The 22,006-nt window shown below is 39.0% G+C and overlaps 1 protein-coding gene across 1 annotated transcript in view; it reads left to right on the top strand.

Moving 5' to 3' along the window:
* LOC138839757 (double-strand-break repair protein rad21-like protein 1) overlaps positions 1-22,006 on the top strand; it is a 111,209-nt gene that overhangs the window by 4,581 nt on the left and 84,622 nt on the right. The window contains exons 4-5 of the mRNA XM_070039319.1: positions 1,034-1,140; positions 2,187-2,357. Of these exons, the coding sequence (XP_069895420.1) occupies positions 1,034-1,140; positions 2,187-2,357 (278 nt within the window). The remainder of the gene's footprint in view (positions 1-1,033; positions 1,141-2,186; positions 2,358-22,006) is intronic.

Genomic DNA, 22,006 nt, shown 5'->3' with positions numbered 1-22,006 from the left:
GAAGGTTGTAGCAGTCATACCATGGATGTGTGTGAAAGGCAGGGCCATCTGTATTTGATCATGAATATGGCTATGAGGGAAAGAAGCAAAGGATCACTAGCATTTGGGGCCTGATGATTGAGTTACCGCCTCATAAAATTAAGACACCCAGGGAATGACAAATTTTAAAAGGAGAGACAAGGAAGAGTGGTTTTGGACCATGAATGGTTATGACCTGAACCTCTGTGTTCCCTCCAATTCAGATGTGGAAACTGAGTCTGTATGGCAACAGTATTTTTTTAAATTGAGGATTTTGAGGATGATTAGGTGGTAATGGTTCTCATGAGTGGGATCAGTGCCCTCAGAAAAGAGGCTTGAAATCATTTTTGTACTTTTTCTGTGGCCTAAGAATATAACAAGAAGGCCCCCTCTATGAGGAACAGACTCTTACAAGACAGTGAATCTGCTGGGACACTAATCTTGGGCTTCCTAAACTCCAGTCTCCATGCATAACAATTGTTCTATTGTTTATAAATTGCCCAGTAAATTGTACTTGTGTTACAGCATCCCTAAAGCCTTGGCATACAAAACCAAATGCAGTGTCTGGTGAACCTGTGTTTACCAGGTCATGGATGGCAGTGTTGTCTCTGTGTCCTCACAAGGTGAGTCATCCTAAGGGTACTAATGCCATTCATGACCGCAGAGCCCTTATGACCTTGTCATGTGGAAAAGGCCGCATACTATCTACTTGATAATGTTCAGCATAAGGGAGGAAGCATGCCTTCAGGCCATAGCCAGTGTGCGCATCTCCCCTGAATGCTGTTGGTGATCACAAGTGTGAGAAGCACTGAAAACCAGCACTGGCTTTGGCAGTCTGGAAATTATTTGTACATATCATATACTAAAATCATGTGTTCACAAAAGACATTTTTGAGAAAGTAAAACTCTCCTGTATTTTTAAGCAGTGAACCTGGTTTTGTTTTACATGTTTTCAATATGTGGCAAAATAACTGTTCTTTTCCTATTGCTTGCTCAAACGTTCATTTCTTTATAGTACTATTGATGCATCTGAACACTTTACTCCAAACCAAAGTAGACCAGAGGAAATTACACTTAAAGAAGATTATGGTAAGGTTCTACCTTTGGACACACAGAACTTTGGTGATCATATATAAGAAATCAAAATTACCAGTCATAAGTCATTGTAGTTGTATTTTACATGGTAAAACAATGCAATAGTAATACTTAACAAATCTAGAAGCAGGTGCCTCATGTCTAATCCTAGCCACTGAGGCTGAAAGGCTGAAGGTTCAAAGGCAGCCTAGGGAGGAAAGGCTTGAAGACTTTTAGCTCAAACTAACCAGAAGTTGAAATGCGGCTCTAGTGCTAGAGTGCCCTACATGAGTGAAAATTCGAAGCAAGTATGTAAGACCCTGAGTCCAAGTCTCAATACAGCCCAAACTATCAAATGAATGGACATTTTTCTGTATAAATATTATCGCATATAAAGCTTTGTTTTTGGATGTAAGTCTCAGGTATTAGCATCTGCTTCATTTCCCAGTGCACTTACCTTTCTTGAATGCCTACTCTCTGTCAGGTGCTATCAAGGACATGTGCATTACCAGTTGAAAGAGGTAGTTTGTGTCTTCCAGAAGCTTCAGGCTAGGTAGAGACAAACAGATGCTATATGAACATATGTAACAGTTCGCATGTACCTGCATAAACTGAAGCTACAGCTGATATTTGTTGCGCAGGAATATCAGTATAACATTTTTAGTAGGAGAAAAAAAAATGAGTTGAAATCCTGGATATGCCATTTATTAAGGTGGTAACTGTATGAATTAAAAAACCCTTTCAGTGATGTGTTCCCTTATTTGCGTGATGAGGGATAGAATAGTATCTTCTGTTGCACAATCCCATATGCAAATAGTTATTATTGAATGAACGTTGTAAGCCCATTCTTTAAAATGTCACCTGAATTTTGTTTGTTTCCTTCTAAATATTTTATTTTGCTCTTATTATCATTTTTCTATTAAAGTAATGTTTCATGTTCCATAGATTTATTGTTATATGTAATTATACGTATGCATTATCAAAAACCTATAAATTTTCTTGTGAGTTTATTAAGAGTTGTCAGCTATAATAGTTAAAGGTGTTCCAACTCTTAAAGTATAAAGGTTTCTATATCTATGTATATATTTATTTAGGGGAAGGATCTCAGATTCGCAGAGGACAGAGCTTTGTGGAAGGGAATACATTGCTGAGCTGCAGTGTCCCTTTATCAGAACATAGTACTGGAAACCTCACTGGAGAAAAGTCTTTGATGTGTAACAACGGGGATGGATTTGGAGATGAAGGAGCTTCTGAAACAATGACAGGTAGGCTGTTTGGTTGTACAGAAATACAATAATTCAGTGTGAACACTATGATGAATTAGTGGGCTGAGTACATCAAAATAGAATTTGGAGGCAACTCGGTGTCTTGTACACCTTAATAAAGCACACAATTTTCTATACATCCACTAAAGCTTCACACAACTCTCCAAAGAAGACAGTGATATGTTTGGGCCTAAAGAAAGTCATCCATTGGAACAAATTTTTCATAGAATTTGGGAACTACTGCTTAATAGTTTTTTGTTTATTTTTCGTTTTCTGTTTTTTGTTTTCTGTTTTTTAGAAATTCATTACTGTTGGATAGGAGTGAGTTTAGTGTATCCTATAAACATAATCTTCTTTGACACAAATTGTGGAACACCTGTACAAGATTACCTTTCTAGCACTCTATATTTCCTTTTGTATTATATTACTATTGTATTATATAACTATAGAAATGGGTCAAACATAGCCAGATGCTGGTGGCTCATTCCTGTACTCCTAGCTACACAGGAGGCTGAGATCTGAGGATTGCAATTCAAAGCCAGCCAGGCAGGAAAGTCTGTGAGACTCTTATCTCCAATAAACCACTCAGAAAACTGGAAGTGGCGCTATGGCTCAAGTGGCAGAGCGCTAGCCTTCATCTAAGAGCTGAGGGCCAGCGCCCAGGCCCAGAGTTCAAGCCCCAGAACCAACGAGAAAAGAAAGAAAGGAAGGAAGGAAGGAAGGAAGGAAGGAAGGAAGGAAGGTAAGAAGGAAGGAAAGAAAGAAAGAAAAGAAAGAAGAAAAGAAAAAAAGGAAAAGATCAAACAAAATCTGAGAAATTTGTCTGTATTTGAAAGATAGTGGGTAAACATTTTCCATCCAATAAACTGTTAAAATTTTCCACTTTGAATTAAAACCTAGTTATCTCTTCACAGTGCCCTTTATAAAGTAATGTTAATGTTTTGTGTACCAATGGAAGGTTCAAGTCTGTTTGACAAAAATTTCTGTTTTGCAAGACTTTCTGTGAAAGGAAAATGATAACTGCCTGCTAGAAGACATGCCTTTGGAGGGAAAACTCCCACTGACCCCTGGCTCTCACCACAGTACATTGAGTATGTTGAAGTCTCTTTCTGTGAGTAAAGTTGAAAAATACCAGTAATCTAGTTAAACCTGAGAACATCCAAATCTAAATGGCAGAGTAGGATAGTGAGAGGTAAAAATAGAAGATAAGGCTTCATACTTGATCAGTCTAACTCTAGACGATGTAGAAAAGGATGTTGGGTGCTGAGAATGTTCCACTGACACTGAAGAATATGTAACCAGGATGGAGTTTGAGAGCATGGTTAAATACTCTGCCCAGAATACCGTGCTTTCAAATCCTGAACACATATGGTACATATTTAAAAATTATAAGATATGGTTTGAAAGTATACACTTTGAGAGAAATTGCAAATGGGATATTTCTTGGAGCCTGAAATTCGAAGAAGTACCTCAGATGAGTTGAGGTCCTCTGGGTTTATTTAAAAGTATAAGTTGACCCACTGTGATTCTTCACAACGTTGATGGCCTTTTTGCATTCTAAGACAAGAATAGAAATGGACAACATGCTAGGATGGGTGGCTCATGTCTGTAATGTTAGCTACAGAGGTGGCTAAGATCGGGCGTGAGACTCTTACCTCCAATAAATCACAGAAAATACTGGAAATGGCGCTATGGCTCAAGTAGTAAGGCACTAGCCTGGAGCGGAAAATCTCAGGGACAGCGACCCAGCTCTGAGGTCAAGCCTCAGGACTGGCCAACAATGACAACCACAATAACAGGAAACATAAAAAGACTTAGCACATATTTCATCATGAATCTTTATGGTCAATTTCTGAGCGATTCAACAGAATATATATTCTCCAGGAGACATATCAAGTTCATATCCGTCATGTACTGGAGTTGCTACCACTGTGTTCACTGCTCTTAGATGTCGCAGGTGCAAAGAGGACAATAAGAGTTTACTCAACGAAATACTGCAGTTCCCAGACGATAATTGAGCCTTGTTTACTCTCTTAAACACAGGACACTTAAACATTGAGATACAACCTCAACAGTATAAACCTTCAGTTCATTTTCACGTTAATTTACTGCACACGTAATTGTCTACCTTGCAACATAACTTCTGTGTTTTTCTACTCTTTTTATGATGGCAATCATTAGCAAAACCAGATTATTCAGATGGAGCATGTTTCAATTCAGATGACATATGCTTCCCGGAGATTGAAAAGGATACAACAACCTTAACAGCTAAGCAGGAACGATTCATTCTTCATCCAATTGGTATTTCAGGTCAGTGGCATTTCCGTGTTTTGATTTTGTCTTTGATATCTTTATTTACATACTGAGATACATAAATACTTTAGTGTTAAAGAAGGCAAAATAGCAGTAACATTTGTCAGGTAAAGGGTATGAAATGACTTTGAGGTGATTCACGATATTCAGTCCTGCTCAAATTACATATTGACTTTGGGGAACTGGAAAATTAAATCTGACTTTAGTTGAAGGAAGTTACTGAAGCATTGCTGTGTGTTAGACACAGGAATGAAGGAAGGCTTCCATCTTTGAGAAGAGCATGGAGGTACTTCCAGAGAATTTCAGCCTTTGGGCAGCTCAGTTAGCAGGATTTAGAGTTCAATGTCAGCCTGTTGTACATAGTCTGAGGCCAGTCTCCAAAAGTGGACACTGGGGCCACAAAGGAAAGGCTCCAATCTGATTGAGATAAGAAGATACTGCAGTGAATATAACCCAAGGCAGGACGAGAGAGGTCACTAGAGCAAATTCCAAACATTTCACCTGGAATTTTAATGTGTTTCCAGGAGTAAACAGTAAATATGGACTTAATGTGATTTAGATACTTTAGCAAAATTCTAGTTTTATTAGTTAATTGATAAAGAGTCATGCATCTGTAAGCTCAGGTTTAAAAGTCTGAAAGCAGTCCAATAGCTCTCCTGAATAAAACTCTTGAGGCTTTATTCCACAGGGCTGGCAGAAAGTCAATCTACTTGGCTTTCCTGTCTGTCCTGAGCCATGTTAGAATTAATGTTTAAGGAATGAGAGAAGAGGTGCAAGAGAACTCTACCTGTCATCAGCTACATCAGTTTGCAGTTGTCCCAACTGTCCTAACCACATAGTTAGCCCTTTGACTCATGTTTCCAGGATCTCACTAAAGCACTTCTAGTAAGCAGGCTCCCTTTCCCACTGGCTCTGTATGATTAACAGGTCTGCATCTGAAATAGCTAATTCTCTGCATTTTCAGCTTGACTAACGAAATCTTGACTTCTTGTAATCTTAGGTACTCAGTAGTCTGAGATCTGAGGATTGTATTCAAACCCAGCATAGGTAGGAAAGGCCTTGAGACTCTTTTAATTTTATTTTATTTATTTATTTATTTATTTTTAATTTTATTTTATTTTATTTGAGAACATATTGTACAGAGGGGCTACAATTACATGGGCAGGATAATGCATACATTTCTTACCAAGCATTGCAGCCTCCTCCTTTGTTTACCCTTCACCTCCCTTCCACGCCTCCCTCGTCCCCCCACCCAATTATACCCCCCCCACACCGACAATGTAAACTTGGTTTTGACATGACATTTTGTACTTCTCATTGTTGCAACAGGTCCACCTGAATCCTTAAACGACTTGTTTGTCCCCATCTCCTCCACATGTTATACTGACATCAAATATAGTGAAGGCGGGGGTTACACTGTGGGAGAGGGACATACAAAGCAACAAAGAAATAATCTTATAAATGCGTTAGAAACACATGCATGAAAGAAACGAAAACATTAAAATACATATTTAAGGGTTCATTTTCCTAACATCACATTATCTGACCTTTTCCGCTTGACTCATACCTATACTAGATATTGCAAATAAGGGAAACCATGGGACCTATGCTTCTTTGGGCCTGGCTTACTTCACTTAATATAATTTTTTCCAAACCTTTCCATTTCCTAACAAATGGGGAAATGTCATTCTTTCTGATGGAGGCATAGAATTCCATTGTGTATATATACCACATTTTCTTGATCCATTCATCTACTGAGGGGCATCTGGGTTGGTTCCATATCTTAGCTATGGTAAATAATGCTGCAATAAACATAGTTGTGCTGGTAGCTTTAGTGTGGTCTTGTTTGTAAACATTTGGGTAAATGCCCAAAAGTGGGATTGCTGGATCATAGGGGAGATCTATGTGAAGTCTTTTGAGGAACCTCCATACTGCTTTCCAAAGTGGTTGAACAAGTTTACATTCCCACCAACAATGAAGTAAGGTTCCTTTCTGTCCACATCCCCTCCAGCATCTGTTGTTGTTAGAGTTCTTGATTTTTGCTGTTCTAACTGGAGTGAGGTGATATCTCAATGTTGTTTTGATTTACATTTCTTTTATGGCTAGGGATGTTGAACATTTCTTCATGTGTCTACTGGCCATTCTTCTTTCTTCTTCAGAGAAGCTTCTCTTTAAGTCTTTCGCCCACTTATTTATTGGGCAGTTGTTTCTTTGAGGATTTGTTGTTGGGTGGTTTAATTTTTTGAGTTCCAAGTATATTTTAGATATGAGACCCTTGTCCGTTGTATGGCTAGTAAAGATCTTCTCCCAATCGGTGGGCTTTCTATTGATCTTGCTAGCTATGTCATTTGCCCTGCAGGAGCTCTGCAACCTTATGCAATCCCATTTGTCCAACCTTTCTTTGATTTGTTGTGTTTCCGGGTCTCTATTCAGAAAATTTCGGCCTGAGCCAAGGAGACCTAGGGTTTCTCCTATTCCATCCTGTAATGTTTTCAGAGTGTCTGCTTTGAATTCAAGGTCTTTGATCCATTTGGAGTTGATTCTGGTGCAGGGTGATATATAAGGATCTAGCTTAAGTTTTCTACATGTAGTTAACCAATTTTGCCAGCACCATTTACTGAAGAGGCTGTCTTTCTTCCATTCTATTGTTTTAGCTTCCTTATAGAAGATTAGATAGCTATAGGTCTGTAGGTTCATTTCTGGGTTTTCAATTCTATTCCATTGGTCCTGAGGTCTGTTCTTATGCCAATACCAAGCTGTTTTGATTACTATGGCTTTATAGTAGAGTTTGAAATTTGGTATTGATATTCCTCCAGCAGTGTTCTTTCCGTTGAGGAGCGTTTTTGCTATTCGGGGTCTTTTATTGTTCCATATGAATTTTTGGATTGCCTCTTCTATTTCCTTGAAGAATGAGGGTGGAATTTTGATAGGTATCGCGTTGAATTTGTAGATAGCCTTGGGAAGTATTGCCATTTTCACGATGTTAATCTTGCCAATCCAGGAGCATGGGAGGTTTTGCCATTTTTTAAGTTCTGTGTTGATTTCCTTTTTCAAGATTTTAAAGTTTTCATCATAGAGGTCCTTCACTTCTTTGGTTAAGTTAATTCCTAGGTATTTTATTTTTTGTGGGGCTATTACAAATGGAGTTGCTTTCCTAATTTCAGCCACACTTTTGTCATTGTTGGCATATAGAAAAGCCATTGATTTTTGGGGGTTAATTTTTTTAATTTAATTTTATTTTATTTGAGAACATACTGTACAGAGGGGCTACAATTACATGGGCAGGATAATGCATACATTTCTTACCAAGCATTGCAGCCTCCTCCTTTGTTTACCCTTCACCTCCCTTCCACGCCTCCCCCCTCCCCTCACCCAATTATACCCCCCTCCCCCCCCACACCGACAATGTAAACTTGGTTTTGACATGACATTTTGTACTTCTCATTGTTGCAACAGGTCCACCTGAATCCTTAAACGACTTGTTTGTCCCCATCTCCTCCACATGTTATACTGACATCAAATATAGTGAAGGCGGGGGTTACACTGTGGGGGAGGGACATACAAAGCGACAAAGAAATAATCTTATAAATGCGTTAGAAACACATGCATGAAAGAAACGAAAACATAAAAATACATATTTAAGGGTTCATTTTCCTAACATCACATTATCTGACCTTTTCCGCTTGACTCATACCTATACTAGATATTGCAAATAAGGGAAACCATGGGACCTATGCTTCTTTGGGCCTGGCTTACTTCACTTAATATAATTTTTTCCAAACCTTTCCATTTCCTAACAAATGGGGAAATGTCATTCTTTCTGATGGAGGCATAGAATTCCATTGTGTATATATACCACATTTTCTTGATCCATTCATCTACTGAGGGGCATCTGGGTTGGTTCCATATCTTAGCTATGGTAAATAATGCTGCAATAAACATAGTTGTGCTGGTAGCTTTAGTGTGGTCTTGTTTGTAAACATTTGGGTAAATGCCCAAAAGTGGGATTGCTGGATCATAGGGGAGATCTATGTGAAGTCTTTTGAGGAACCTCCATACTGCTTTCCAAAGTGGTTGAACAAGTTTACATTCCCACCAACAATGAAGTAAGGTTCCTTTCTGTCCACATCCCCTCCAGCATCTGTTGTTGTTAGAGTTCTTGATTTTTGCTGTTCTAACTGGAGTGAGGTGATATCTCAATGTTGTTTTGATTTGCATTTCTTTTATGGCTAGGGATGTTGAACATTTCTTCATGTGTCTACTGGCCATTCTTCTTTCTTCTACAGAGAAGCTTCTCTTTAAGTCTTTCGCCCACTTATTTATTGGGCAGTTGTTTCTTTGAGGATTTGTTGTTGGGTGGTTTAATTTTTTGAGTTCCAAGTATATTTTAGATATGAGACCCTTGTCCGTTGTATGGCTAGTAAAGATCTTCTCCCAATCGGTGGGCTTTCTATTGATCTTGTTAGCTATGTCATTTGCCCTGCAGGAGCTCTGCAACCTTATGCAATCCCATTTGTCCAACCTTTCTTTGATTTGTTGTGCTTCCGGGTCTCTATTCAGAAAATTTCGGCCTGAGCCAAGGAGACCTAGGGTTTCTCCTATTCCATCCTGTAATGTTTTCAGAGTGTCTGCTTTGAGTTCAAGGTCTTTGATCCATTTGGAGTTGATTCTGGTGCAGGGTGATATATAAGGATCTAGCTTAAGTTTTCTACATGTAGTTAACCAATTTTGCCAGCACCATTTACTGAAGAGGCTGTCTTTCTTCCATTCTATTGTTTTAGCTTCCTTATCGAAGATTAGATGGCTATAGGTCTGTAGGTTCATTTCTGGGTTTTCAATTCTATTCCATTGGTCCTGAGGTCTGTTCTTATGCCAATACCAAGCTGTTTTGATTACTATGGCTTTATAGTAGAGTTTGAAATTTGGTATTGATATTCCTCCAGCAGTGTTCTTTCCGTTGAGGAGCGTTTTTGCTATTCGGGGTCTTTTATTGTTCCATATGAATTTTTGGATTGCCTCTTCTATTTCCTTGAAGAATGAGGGTGGAATTTTGATAGGTATCGCGTTGAATTTGTAGATAGCCTTGGGAAGTATTGCCATTTTCACGATGTTAATCTTGCCAATCCAGGAGAATGGGAGGTTTTGCCATTTTTTAAGTTCTGTGTTGATTTCCTTTTCAAGATTTTAAAGTTTTCATCATAGAGGTCCTTCACTTCTTTGGTTAAGTTAATTCCTAGGTATTTTATTTTTTGTGGGGCTATTACAAATGGAGTTGCTTTCCTAATTTCAGCCACACTTTTCTCATTGTTGGCATATAGAAAAGCCATTGATTTTGGGGGGTTAATTTTATAACCTGCTACTTTGCCAAAGTTTTGAATCAGCTTGAGTAATTTGGGAGTGGAGTCTATGGGATTCTTTAAATACAAGATCATGTCATCTGCAAAGAGGGAGAGTCTTATTTCTTCTTTCCCTATTTGGATCCCCTTTATGTCTGCATCTTGTCTTATTGCTGTAGCTAGGCATTCTAATACTAGATTGAAGAGAAGTGGAGAGAGTGGGCATCCTTGTCTTGTTCCTGAGTTAAGAGGAAATGGCTTTAGTTTTTCACCATTGAGTATAATGTTGGCTGTAGGTTTGTCATATACAGCCTTTATTGTATTGAGGAATGTTCCATGGATTCCTAATTTTTCCAGAACCTTCATCATAAAGGGGTGTTGGATCTTGTCAAATGCTTTTTCTGCATCTATTGAGATAACCATGTGGTTCTTATTCTTGCTCCTGTTGATGTGATGAATAATATTAATTGATTTGCGTATATTGAACCAGCTTTGCATCCCTGAAAGGAATCCTGTTTGATCATGGTGTATGATTTTTTGGATGAATTGTTGAAGTCGATTGGCCAAAATTTTGTTTAGAAGTTTTGCATCAATGTTCATCAAAGAAATGGGTCTATAGTTCTCTTTCTTTGATGAGTCCCTGCCTGGTTTTGGGATGAGGGTTATGATGGCTTCATAGAATGTGTTCGGTAGTGAGCTTTCTCTTTCAATTTCATTGAAGAGTTGGAGGAGAATTGGTGTGAGCTCTGCTTTGAAGGCCTTGTAAAATTCCGCTGTAAAACCATCTGGTCCTGGACTTTTCTGAGCTGGGAGGTCTCTTATTGCTGTTTCTATTTCAATGCTTGATATGGGCCTATTAAGCTGGTTTAACTCATCTTGGTTTAGTTTTGGCATGTCAATATTTGCTAGGAAAAGGTCCATTTCTGTCAAGTTCTCAAACTTATTAGCATAAAGTTTTGAGAAGTATTTCCTTATAATGTTCTGAATCTTGGTTGTTTCCATAGTGATGTTTCCATTCTCATCTCTGAGTTTATTAATTTGGGTGTGTTCTCTCCTTTTTCTGATAAGGTTTGCTAAGGGTCTGTCAATTTTGTTAAGTTTTTCGAAGAACCAACTCTTTGTTTTGTTGATTCTTTCTATAGGTTTTTTGGATTCTAATTCATTTAATTCTGATTTAATTTTGATTATTTCTTTCCGTGTATTGGATTGGGGTTTATCTTGCTCCTCTTTTTCAAGGAGGTTTAGATGTGTCATTAAATTGTTAGTTTCAGATCTCTCCAATTTGTTGATGTAGGAGCTCAGAGCTATAAACTTACCTCTGAGTACTGCCTTTGCTGTGTCCCAGAGGAGCTGGTAGTTTGTATGTTCATTTTTGTTGAATATCACGAACATTTGAATTTCCTTTGTAATCTCTTCCATGACACACTCATGATTCAGCAGTGTGTTGTTCAGCCTCCATGTGATACCGGACTTTCTTTGGTGGCTTTTGGTGTTGAGTTCTAATTTTATTCCCTTGTGGTCAGAGAGAATGCAAGGTATAACTTCAATGTTTCTGAATTTAGACAAGTTTGCTTTGTGGCCTAAAATGTGGTCTATTTTAGAAAACGTTCCATGTGCTGCTGAGAAGAACGTGTATTCTGATGCTGCTGGGTGAAATGTTCGGTAAATGTCTGTTAAGTCTAGTTGATCTATGCAGCTGTTTAGATCTGCGGTTTCTCTGTTGAGTTTTTGCCGAGTTGATCTATCAAGTGGGGAGAGTGGTGTGTTAAAATCCCCAACAATTAATGTCTTTGGATCTATATGGGATTTGAGGGAAAGTAGTGTTTCTTTGATAAATTTGGGTGCTCCATTGTTTGGCGAATAGATATTTAGAATTGTAATATCCTCCTGAAGGAGAGATCCTTTAATTAGTATGTAGCGACCTTCTTTATCTCTTCTCACGAATTTTAATTTGAAGTCTATTTTATCTGATATTAGGATTGCAACTCCCGCCTGTTTATGAGGGCCGTTTGCTTGGTAGATTTTGTTCCAGCCTTTAACCTTGAAAATGTGTTTGTTTTTACGGGCAAGATGTGACTCCTGCAGGCAGCAGATAGAAGGGTCTTGTTTTTTAATCCAACTAGACAGTCTATGTCGCTTAATTGGAGAGTTCAGTCCATTAACGTTAAGAGATAGGACTGAGAGGTATTTGGGAGTTCCTGCCATGTTATCCACCTTCTTGGGGGCTGTGAAAATTGGGTTCTTCCTAAGGTTCTTGGATTCTCAGTTTGTGTGCAGTTTCTTGGCCTTTGTTGCGTTCTTGTTGGTTTTCTATGTGTAGGGCATCTTTAAGAATCTTTTGCAGGGCTGGTTTGGTGGAGATGTATTGTTTCAATTTTTCTTTGCTATGGAAGGTTTTTATTTGGCCTTCAGTTATGAAGGAGAGTTTAGCTGGGTACAGTATTCTTGGTTGATAGTTGTTTGTTTTTAGGGCATGGCATACGTCATTCCAGGCTCTTCTTGCTTTGATTGTCTCTGCTGAGAAATCTGAGGTAATTCTAATTGGTTTCCCTTTATAGGTGATTAACCTTTTCTCCTTGACAGCTTTAAGGATCTTTTCCTTGGTCTGGGTTGATCCTGTGTGGATTATATTGTGACGGTGGGATGTCCTATTCTGGTCTGGTCTATTTGGGGTTCTAAAAGCTTCTTGTATCTGAATAGGCCTATCTTTTTGTATGTTTGGGAAGTTCTCTGCTAGGATCCTGTTAAACAAATTTCCTAGACCATTAACTTCTGTTTCTAGGTGCTCCTCTACACCCATTATCCTTAGATTGGGCCTTCTGATGGTGTCTTCCAGGTGTTGGATAGACCTATCATATTTCTTGGACTTGTCTTGGATGGTTCTATGTTCTTTCTCTATAATATCTAGGCTGTCTTCAATCCCTGAGATTCGATCTTCTGCATGGTCTAACCTGCTGTCAAGACTCTCTACTTTGTTTTTTATCTCTTTTCCTTCTAATTGGTCAGCTTTGATGGCTTCAAGTTCTTTGTTGAAGCTCTGTTTTAGGTCTTGTATGAATTTCTTTACTTCCTTAATTTGGTGTTCAGTGTTTGTTCTCAAATCACTTAGTTGATTGGTTTTGGTTTCTTTGGACTCCCATTCCTTCTGTTGGGTCCCATTCAGCATTCCCTTTGTGGTCTCCCTGACTTCCTTCAGCTCTTTGTTAATGGATTCCATGAATGCCTTTAGTGATCTTTGTGTATTCTCTACCTGGTCTCTCAATTCCTGAATTACTCTTTGATTAGCTTCCTCGCGTTTGTGGGATTCCTGCATTTCTCTTTCCTCCCGTTCGTGGGATTCCTGCAGTTCTCTTGAGTGTTCTCAGCCTGCTCACGCCATTCCTCCCTTTCTCTTTGAGTATTCTCAAGTTGTTCACGCAAATCCTGTATCAGTTTTTGAGTAGCTTCCTCATGCTTATGATATTCCTGTATAAACTTCTGGGATGCCTCCTCTCTCTCCCTATCACGCTCATACAGAGTCCTTTGTACATTGTCAAACTTCTCATTTATCATGTTTGCTATTAGTGTTTGTAGAGCTATTTGGGAACTCTCCTCTGGATTATTCTTTATCTGTTCTAATCCCTGATTATCAAGATTGGGAATTGAGATACCTGAATTTGCCATTTTTCTTGTGTTTTTCCGGCTTACTCGGCCCATTTGAGATGAAGATTGCACCAGTTTTGTGCTAGAACACTATCTTAAGGCAACCATCAACCAACGTTTGCATTTGTACAGTCAATAGTCTACAGATACAATCTAGTTCAACAGATACATCTATTCAACATCAAAGGACTATATGTTAAAGGACTTCGAACCGCAGAAAAGAATTTGGAAAACCAGAAATTATTAGGATTAGGGAGAGATGTGGGTAAAAAATAGGAATAGATTGGTGTGGGGAGGCACAGGGAGAGTTAACTATGTCCTAATCACAATGCAGGAAATGGGTTGGGTAGGATGCAAGTAGAGAGAGAGAGAAAAAGAAGAGACGGAAACGGGAATAAAGAGAGACCAGAAAAAAAATAGAAACGTAAAAATTAATGTTATTATAGAGGTTAAAAGACCGTCTATTTAGAGAGGAATGTGAATATGTTCAGAGAAGGGGAGGGACATAGAGAAGATGTGAAAAACTTTAAGGATGGGAAAGGGAGAAGAAAAGATCAGAAGTTCAGTAGAGCTAGATAAAAAACAAAAAGATAATTAGAAAGAAAGAGAAAGAGAAAGAAGACAAGAAAAGAAAGGAAAACGCTCATTAATGTATTCCTAAAATAAAAATTATAAGATGAGGAAAAAAAAAAGTTACTGGAAAACAATTATTTTTTCAGAAGAGGCAAAAATTAAAGATTAATAAAAGTTTTAGAAGGGAAAAAAAAATTTATATATATATATATATATATATATATATAAGGTAACAAAAAACAAAAAACAAGCAAAAAAAAAAAGAAGAAGAAGAAGAAAAAAAGACTAAAATAGAAAAAAAAAGTCTTTTGATTTTTTTTTTGGGGGGGGGGGGAGGAGTGGGAAGAATCCTGTATCTCCCTTTTGTCTGTAACCAGTCTCTTGTTGGAGTCTCTGGTCAGCTTGAGGTCCTGTGGCTTGATTGGTTTCTTAAGTCGGTTGGTTGGAAGAGGCAGAAAAATGCTCTGCTTTACCCAAGATTTTGAGATCCCCCTCCCAGGTTAGTTTTCTGGGAGGGTGATCTGCTTTGAGAATCACAAAAGAGGGGGATGTGGTGGTGAGGCTAGGTTCTGGGTAGAGTTGAGGCCTTTCAACAAACAGTAGCTTTTCCCTGGGGCTATTTTGTGATAAAGCTCACAGCGCCCAGCCTGGAGCCATTCTCAGGGTTTCTGTTTTTCAATTGATTGTTGAGGCTGCTAGAGGGAGGGGCAGCCTCTGGCTCTGGTTACCCAGTGAGGCAAGGCACTCCAATGGCTGGCGCCTGAGCTGGGTGACTTTTCCCTGGATGGAGCTGAGTCTGGCAGGTCACTTCGCCGTTAAGTTCTTGTGACCTGCTAAATGACTCGTTTTATTCCAAGGCCTGAGCTGGAGCTAGCAGCTCCTCCGAGCTTTGTCGGTATCCAAGATGGAGATCACCGGTGCTGGGGGGGGGAGGGGTGGCCTTCCCTCCTCTGCTCCCTGAGGAGTGAGAACGTCGGGCTTGTACTCATGCCGAGTCTTGGATCCTGGGTCGTCTCTGGTCTGCAAACAGCAGGATGAAGATGTTCGCTCCTTGTCGGTTCTTGTTGGTGTTGAGTAGAATCCGCTCGTCCGCTGCGTCTGGCTCCTTCGTCCCCGACTCTCTGTGTCTCAGGTATGACCCCGCGGCGGTGGTGCTGGCAGGCGCTCAGATGTTTCTTTTTGCCTTGGCTTCCCCTCTCTTGTCTAACTCTCTGTCCTGTGATGGCACACTTGGTGTGATTCTCTGGCTTAGAACTGTTCACTGGAACTCTATAACTGCTTTCTATGCGAGAGCTTGTTCAGATTCCAGCTTCTCCTCCGCCATCTTCCCGGAACTCCTGGGGGTTAATTTTATAACCTGCTACTTTGCCAAAGTTTTGAATCAGCTTGAGTAATTTGGGAGTGGAGTCTATGGGATTCTTTAAATACAAGATCATATCATCTGCAAAGAGGGAGAGTTTTATTTCTTCTTTCCCTATTTGGATCCCCTTTATGTCTGCATCTTGTCTTATTGCTGTAGCTAGGCATTCTAATACTAGATTGAAGAGAAGTGGAGAGAGTGGGCATCCTTGTCTTGTTCCTGAATTAAGAGGAAATGGCTTTAGTTTTTCACCATTGAGTATAATGCTGGCTGTAGGTTTGTCATATACAGCCTTTATTGTATTGAGGAATGATCCATGGATTCCTAATTTTTCCAGAACCTTCATCATAGGCCTTGAGACTCTTATCTCCAATTAACCACCAGAAAACTGGAGGTAGCACACCGTGGTAGAGCACCATCCTTGAGCAAAGAGAGCTCAGTTCCAGCATCCTGGACCTGAGTTCAAACCTTATGACTGACCAACAAAAAAAAAGTTGATCTCTTAGGCACTATAGAGCTACCTCTGAATGGGTTCACTTCACTCTAAGTGTAACCTCTGCTCTACATGGGCCCCGGGGTCCACTTAGTAGGTCAACAAATCCCTCTGAAGCATTTTCAAACAACATCTTAGAATGTAACAGCTCTTGGGTGGTCAGCACTCTATCTTACAAAAAGCATGCAAAGGAGATATTCCTGAAAGACTAGAAGGATTTACTTTCCAATGCAACTCTACAGTTATATATGTTGTGTGTATGTTTGTGTGTGTTACATAAACTTATATATGTGGTGTCTAGAGTATCATTTTGCAAGGCTATGCAACCAATCACACAGAAGTTTATTTTTTTATATTTAGGCACTTCTGAGAAAAGGAAAAGGAAAAAGAGGAGATTGCTCATAGATCCAGTCAAGGAGCTCAGTAACCAGAGTATGTTTGAATAGCTTATTTCCATTGAAGACACTCTCAAGCCTGTAGAATTTGCACCACCCACACGAAAATTAATGTTGTTGAAGGAGAGGGACCAAGCGAGTACACTTTTATCGACACCAAGCTAGTATTTGGTTTCTGACAAGTTGAAGAAGGTAACAGAACAGACTTATGGCCACTCTTTGCTGTGATTGCGATATGTGCTTATGAAGTTTTCCATCATTGCAACAGAATTAGATCTTGTGTAACCACACGTTTCATTTTAAGTTAAATTTTGAGTTTGGGTATAGGAGTTATCTTTTTTTGCTCAACTTAGAGCATGTATGCTTGTGTTTAAAGTACAGAGAGAACACATAAAAATGTCTGTTTTTACAGTTGTTTCCAAATTGCCTTTTGCCTTTTAGTTTGAAATCTCGAAGATTAGTGAACAGGAAGTTAGAGGAAGAAGAAAATTGCTACAAAGATGGTGAGACTCATGTAATATAATTATTTCCAAGTCTTTCCACATCCTAACAAATGGAGCAATGTCATTCTTTCTGATGGAGACATAGAATTCCATTGTGTATATATACCACATTTTGTTGATCCATTCATTTACTGAGGGGCATCTGGGTTGGTTCCATATCTTAGCTATGCTAAATAATGTTGCAATAAACATAGTTGTGCTGGTAGCTTTAGTATGGACTTGTTTGTGATCATTTGGGTAAATGCCCAAAAGTGGGACTGCTGGGTCATAGGGGAGCTCTATGTGGAGTCTTTTGAGGAACCTCCATACTACTTTCCAAAGTGGTTGAACAAGTTTACACTCCCACTAGCAATGCAGTAAGAAACATAGGTCCCATGGTTTCCCTTATTTGCAATAACTAGTATATGTCTGAGACAAACAGAAAATGTCTGGTAAGTCGATGTGAGGTGATATAACTCCAAGATAAGTATTCAAATATTTTTTTCTTTCATGGGATTGTTTCTAACATAATTATAAGATGATTTCCTTGTTGCTTTGTATGTCTCTCCCCCAGGGTATAAGTCTTTCTTTCACTGTATTTAATGTTGGTATAATTTGTGCAGGGGAAAGTAAAAAACAAATTGCTTAAGTAGGGATACAAGTACATCCATTGCAACAATGAGATGTACCAGTCCTTATGTGGAAAAACGAACCTTACAACTTTGTGTGGGGAGGGGCGCAGAGGTTGGGTGGGAGATGGGAAGGGGAAATAAAGGAGGAGGAAACAATGCTTGATAAGAAATGTAGTCATTATCTTGCCCATGTAATTGTAACCCCTCTGTATGGTATTTTCACAATAAAAAAAAAGAAAGATGGTGAGACTTCTATGGGGAGGAGAGACTCCTGGAAACAAAAATCTCATTTCACACATCCCAATGGGATGGATCCTGTTCCTTTTTTCAATAATAAATGATAGCTTGAGAATAGAAATTTTGAACTTCGTATAGTTACTCCCGTCTGTCATTTTTCTTCTTATTGGCTTCACATTTGAACAGGTTGGAATAGTGAGGCATGCTTGTGGTGGCACATGCCTATAATCCTAAATATTTGAAAGTGATTGAATGAGTACCACAAGTTTAGGATTAGCCCAACAAACAAGCTTTATGCCTGTAATCCCTGCTGAAGTGAGACTAGGCACGAAGCCAAAGACCCTATCTGACAATTAGCTAAAGGAAAAAACGCTGGAGGTGAGGCACCAGGAATAAAATCTTTACTTTGCAAGTGCAAGGTAATGAGTTCAAAGCCCAGTACCTCACCTTCCACAAGATGAATGTGTTTATTATGTATCGTGTTCTGATTCTTATTCATCCTTATCCCCCATCTTCCTCAAAGGCAATACACACAAACACACAATAACAAAATACTTACATCTAACACCATGTGTTCTTTAAACAATGAAATGAAAATCGGTTAGTCTTTTCTAGAGTTCTTTTTAATTACTTACACTTTTTCTTTTAAAAATACTGTACAGAGTGGTTACAGTTGTATGAGTAGGGTAGTGAGTACATTTCCTATTGAGCATTGTTACCTCCTCCTTTGTTTTTCCTGTACCATCCCTTCCCTCCACACCTCCCCTACTCCTCCCTCTGCCCCCCCAACTTTGTAAACTTTGTTTTCAACATAGTGTCCTGTACATGTAGTTGTCACAATGGTCAACCTGAATCCCCATTTAAGCATTCTGCTGTATCCCTTCCCCTCCCCAAATTACAAAATGTATATACAAGATGCAGAATACTGGAATAAAATACAGTGAAAACGGGGGTTATACCGTGTGGGAAGAACATACAAAAGAATCACATAGTGCATTATAAGTACATTAAAAACAATAGCAAGAGTCAAAAACCACTTGTGTCCCTATCTTGGGGTACATTTCGCTTAACATCATCCCTTATATGGTTATAGGCACACAGACTTTGACCTTGAAGCTCTGATTTTCCTATACAAGTCCTAGACATTGCAGACAAGGGAAACCATGAGACCTATGTTTCTTTGGGTCTGGATTACTTGACTTAATATAATTTTTTCCAAGTCTCCATTTCCTAACAAATGGGGCCATGTCATTCTTTCTGATTGAGGCATGGAATTCCATTGTGTGTGTGTGTGTGTGTGTGTGTGTGTGTGTGTGTGTGTGTGTGTGTGTGTGTGTGTGTGTGTGTGTGTGTGTGTGTTTGTATCACAATTTCTTTTTTTTTCGGGGGGGGGGTTCCAGTCGTGGGGCCTGAACTCTGGGCCTGAGCACTGTCCCTCAGCTCTTCAGCTCAAGGCTAGCGCTCTACCACTTGAGCTACAGCACACTTCCAGCTTTTTTCTTTTTGCTTATGTGGTGCTGAGGAATCGAACCCAGGACCTCATGCCTGCAAGGCAAGCGATCTACCACTGAGCCACCTTCCAAGCCCAATTTCTTTCTTTTTTATTGTGAAAATACAGTACAGAGGGGTTACAATTACATGGGTAAGATAATGAGTACATTTCTTATCAAGCATTGTTGCCTCCTCCTTTGTTTCCTATTCCCTTCCTTCCCATCTCCCACCCACTTCCTCCCATCCCCATCCCCCCATCTAACACCTCCCTCCCCCCCACAATGTCGCAATGTTGTAAAGTTCGTTTTTCGACATAACAACTTGCACATCTCATACAATTTCTTTTTTATAATACGTTTTTTATTGTAAAAATACTGTACAGAGGGTTACAGTTCCATGAGCAAGGTAATGAATACAATTCCTATGAAGCATTGTTGCCTCCTCCTTTGCTTGTCTCCTACCATCCCTTCCCTCCCACCTCACAACAACACTGCCACCATTGCCTAAATTGTAAAGTTCATTTTTCAACATAGTGTCTTGTACATCTCATTGTTATAATGGGTCAACCTGTATCCCTATTTAAGCATTTTGTTTTTTTTTCCTTCCTTTCCCCAAATCAGAGAAGAGTATAAACAAGATGCAGGGTACTGCCATCAAATACACTGAAAACAGTGGTTATGGGCTGGGGGAGGTGGGGAGGAACATACAAAGAAAGAATAAAATCACATTGTACAATATAAATACGTGAGAAACAATAGCAAGCAAGAAAAAAAAAACTACTGTGTCCCTATCTTGTGGTTCATTTCACTTACCATTAGAGTTTTTAAAATTATTTTATTTTTAATTGTGAAAATACCATACAGAGGGGTGACAATTACGTGAGCAAGGTAATAAGTACATTTATTATCAAGCATTGTTGCCTCCTCCCTTGTTTATCCCCTACCATCCCTTCCCTCCCATCTCCACAACTACACTCCCACCATTGCCTAAATTGTAAAGTTCATTTTTCAACATAGTGTCTTGTACATCTCATTGTTATAATGGTTCAACCTGTATCCCTATTTAAGCATTTTGTTTTTTTCCTTCCCCTCCCCAAATTAGAGTAGAGAATATACAAGATGCAGGGTACCACCATCAAATACACTGAAAACATTGGTTATACCGGGGAGGAGGAACATAAACAGAAAAAAATCTCATGGTACAATATAAATACGTGAAAAACAATAGCAAGAAAGAAAAAAACTACTGTGTCCCTATCTTGGGGTTCATTTTGCTTACCATTATTTTTTTTTAAATCATTTCAGTTTCTTTTATTTTTTTCAATTGTGAAAATACCGTACAGAGGGGTTACAATTACATGAGCAAGGTGATGAGTACATTTCTTATCAAGCATTGTTGCCTCCTCCTATGTTTCCCCTTCCCATCCCCCTCTGGCAGTGCCAAAGTTATAAAGTTCATTTTTTGACATAACAACTTTGTACATCTCATTGTTGCAATGGGTCCACCTGTATCCCTATTTAAACAATTTGTTTTTTCCCTTCCCCTCCACAAATTATACCAACATCAAATACAGTGAAACCAGGGATTATACCATTGGGGAGGGACATACAAAGGAAGAAAGAAATCATCTTACAAATGTGTTAGAAACAATAGCAAGAAAGAAAAAAAATTTGAGCCCTTATCTTGGGGCTCATTTCACCTAACATCAACTTATCTGACCTTTTCTGTTTGTCTCAGACATATACTAATTATTGCAAATAAAGGAAACCATGGGACCTCTGTTTCTTTGGGTCTGGCTTTCTTCACTTAATACAATTTTTTTCCAAGTCTTTCCATTTCCTAACAAATGGGGTGATGTCATTCTTTCTGACGGAGGCACAGAATTCCATTGTGTATATATACCACACTTCCTTGATCCATCCATCTACTGAGGGGCATCTGGGTTGGTTCCATATCTTAGCTATGGTAAATAATGCTGCAATAAACATAATTGTGCTGTTTGCTTTAGTATGGTCTTTTTTGTGATCATTCGGGTAAATGCCCAAAAGTGGGATTGCTGGGTCACAGGGGAGCTCTATGTGAAGTCGTTTGAGGAACTTCCATTCTACTTTCAAAAAGCGGTTGAACAAGTTTACACTCCCACCAACAATGCGGTAGTGTTCCCTTCTGTTCACATCCCCTCCAGCATCTGTTATTAGGGTTCTTGATTATAGCCATTCTAACAGGGGTGCGGTGGTATCTCAATGTTGTTTTGATTTGCATTTCTTTTATGGCTAGAGAGGTTGAGCATTAATTCTTTGATTCATTTGGAATTGATTCTGGTGCAGCGTGATATTTAAGGATCTAGCTTTAATTTTCCTTTCTTTACTTTTTTTTTTTTTTACTGTTAGCTTTAATTTTCTACAGGTATTTAACCAATTCTGTAATACCATTTATTGACGAAGCTGTCTTTCTTCCATTCTATTTCTTTAGCTCCCTTGTCAAAGATTAGGTGACTATAGATCTGTGGGTTCATTTCTGGGTCTTCAGTTCTATTCCTTTGGTTCTCAGGTCTGCTCTTGTGCCAGTACCAAACTGTTTTGATTACTATGGCTTTGTAGTAGAGTTTGAAATTTGGAATTGATATTCCTCCAGTGCTGTTCTTTCTGCTAAGAATTTTTTTTGCTATTTGGGGTATCCTATTGTTCCATATGAA

This window comes from Dipodomys merriami, unplaced genomic scaffold (genome assembly GCF_024711535.1).
Source record: "Dipodomys merriami isolate MVZ:Mamm:240054 unplaced genomic scaffold, mDipMer1.0.p SCAF_3, whole genome shotgun sequence".
In the NCBI taxonomy this organism is placed as follows: Eukaryota; Metazoa; Chordata; class Mammalia; order Rodentia; family Heteromyidae; genus Dipodomys; species Dipodomys merriami.
Note: the sequence above shows the minus strand (reverse complement) of the source record. Positions and strands in the feature narration are given on the sequence as shown.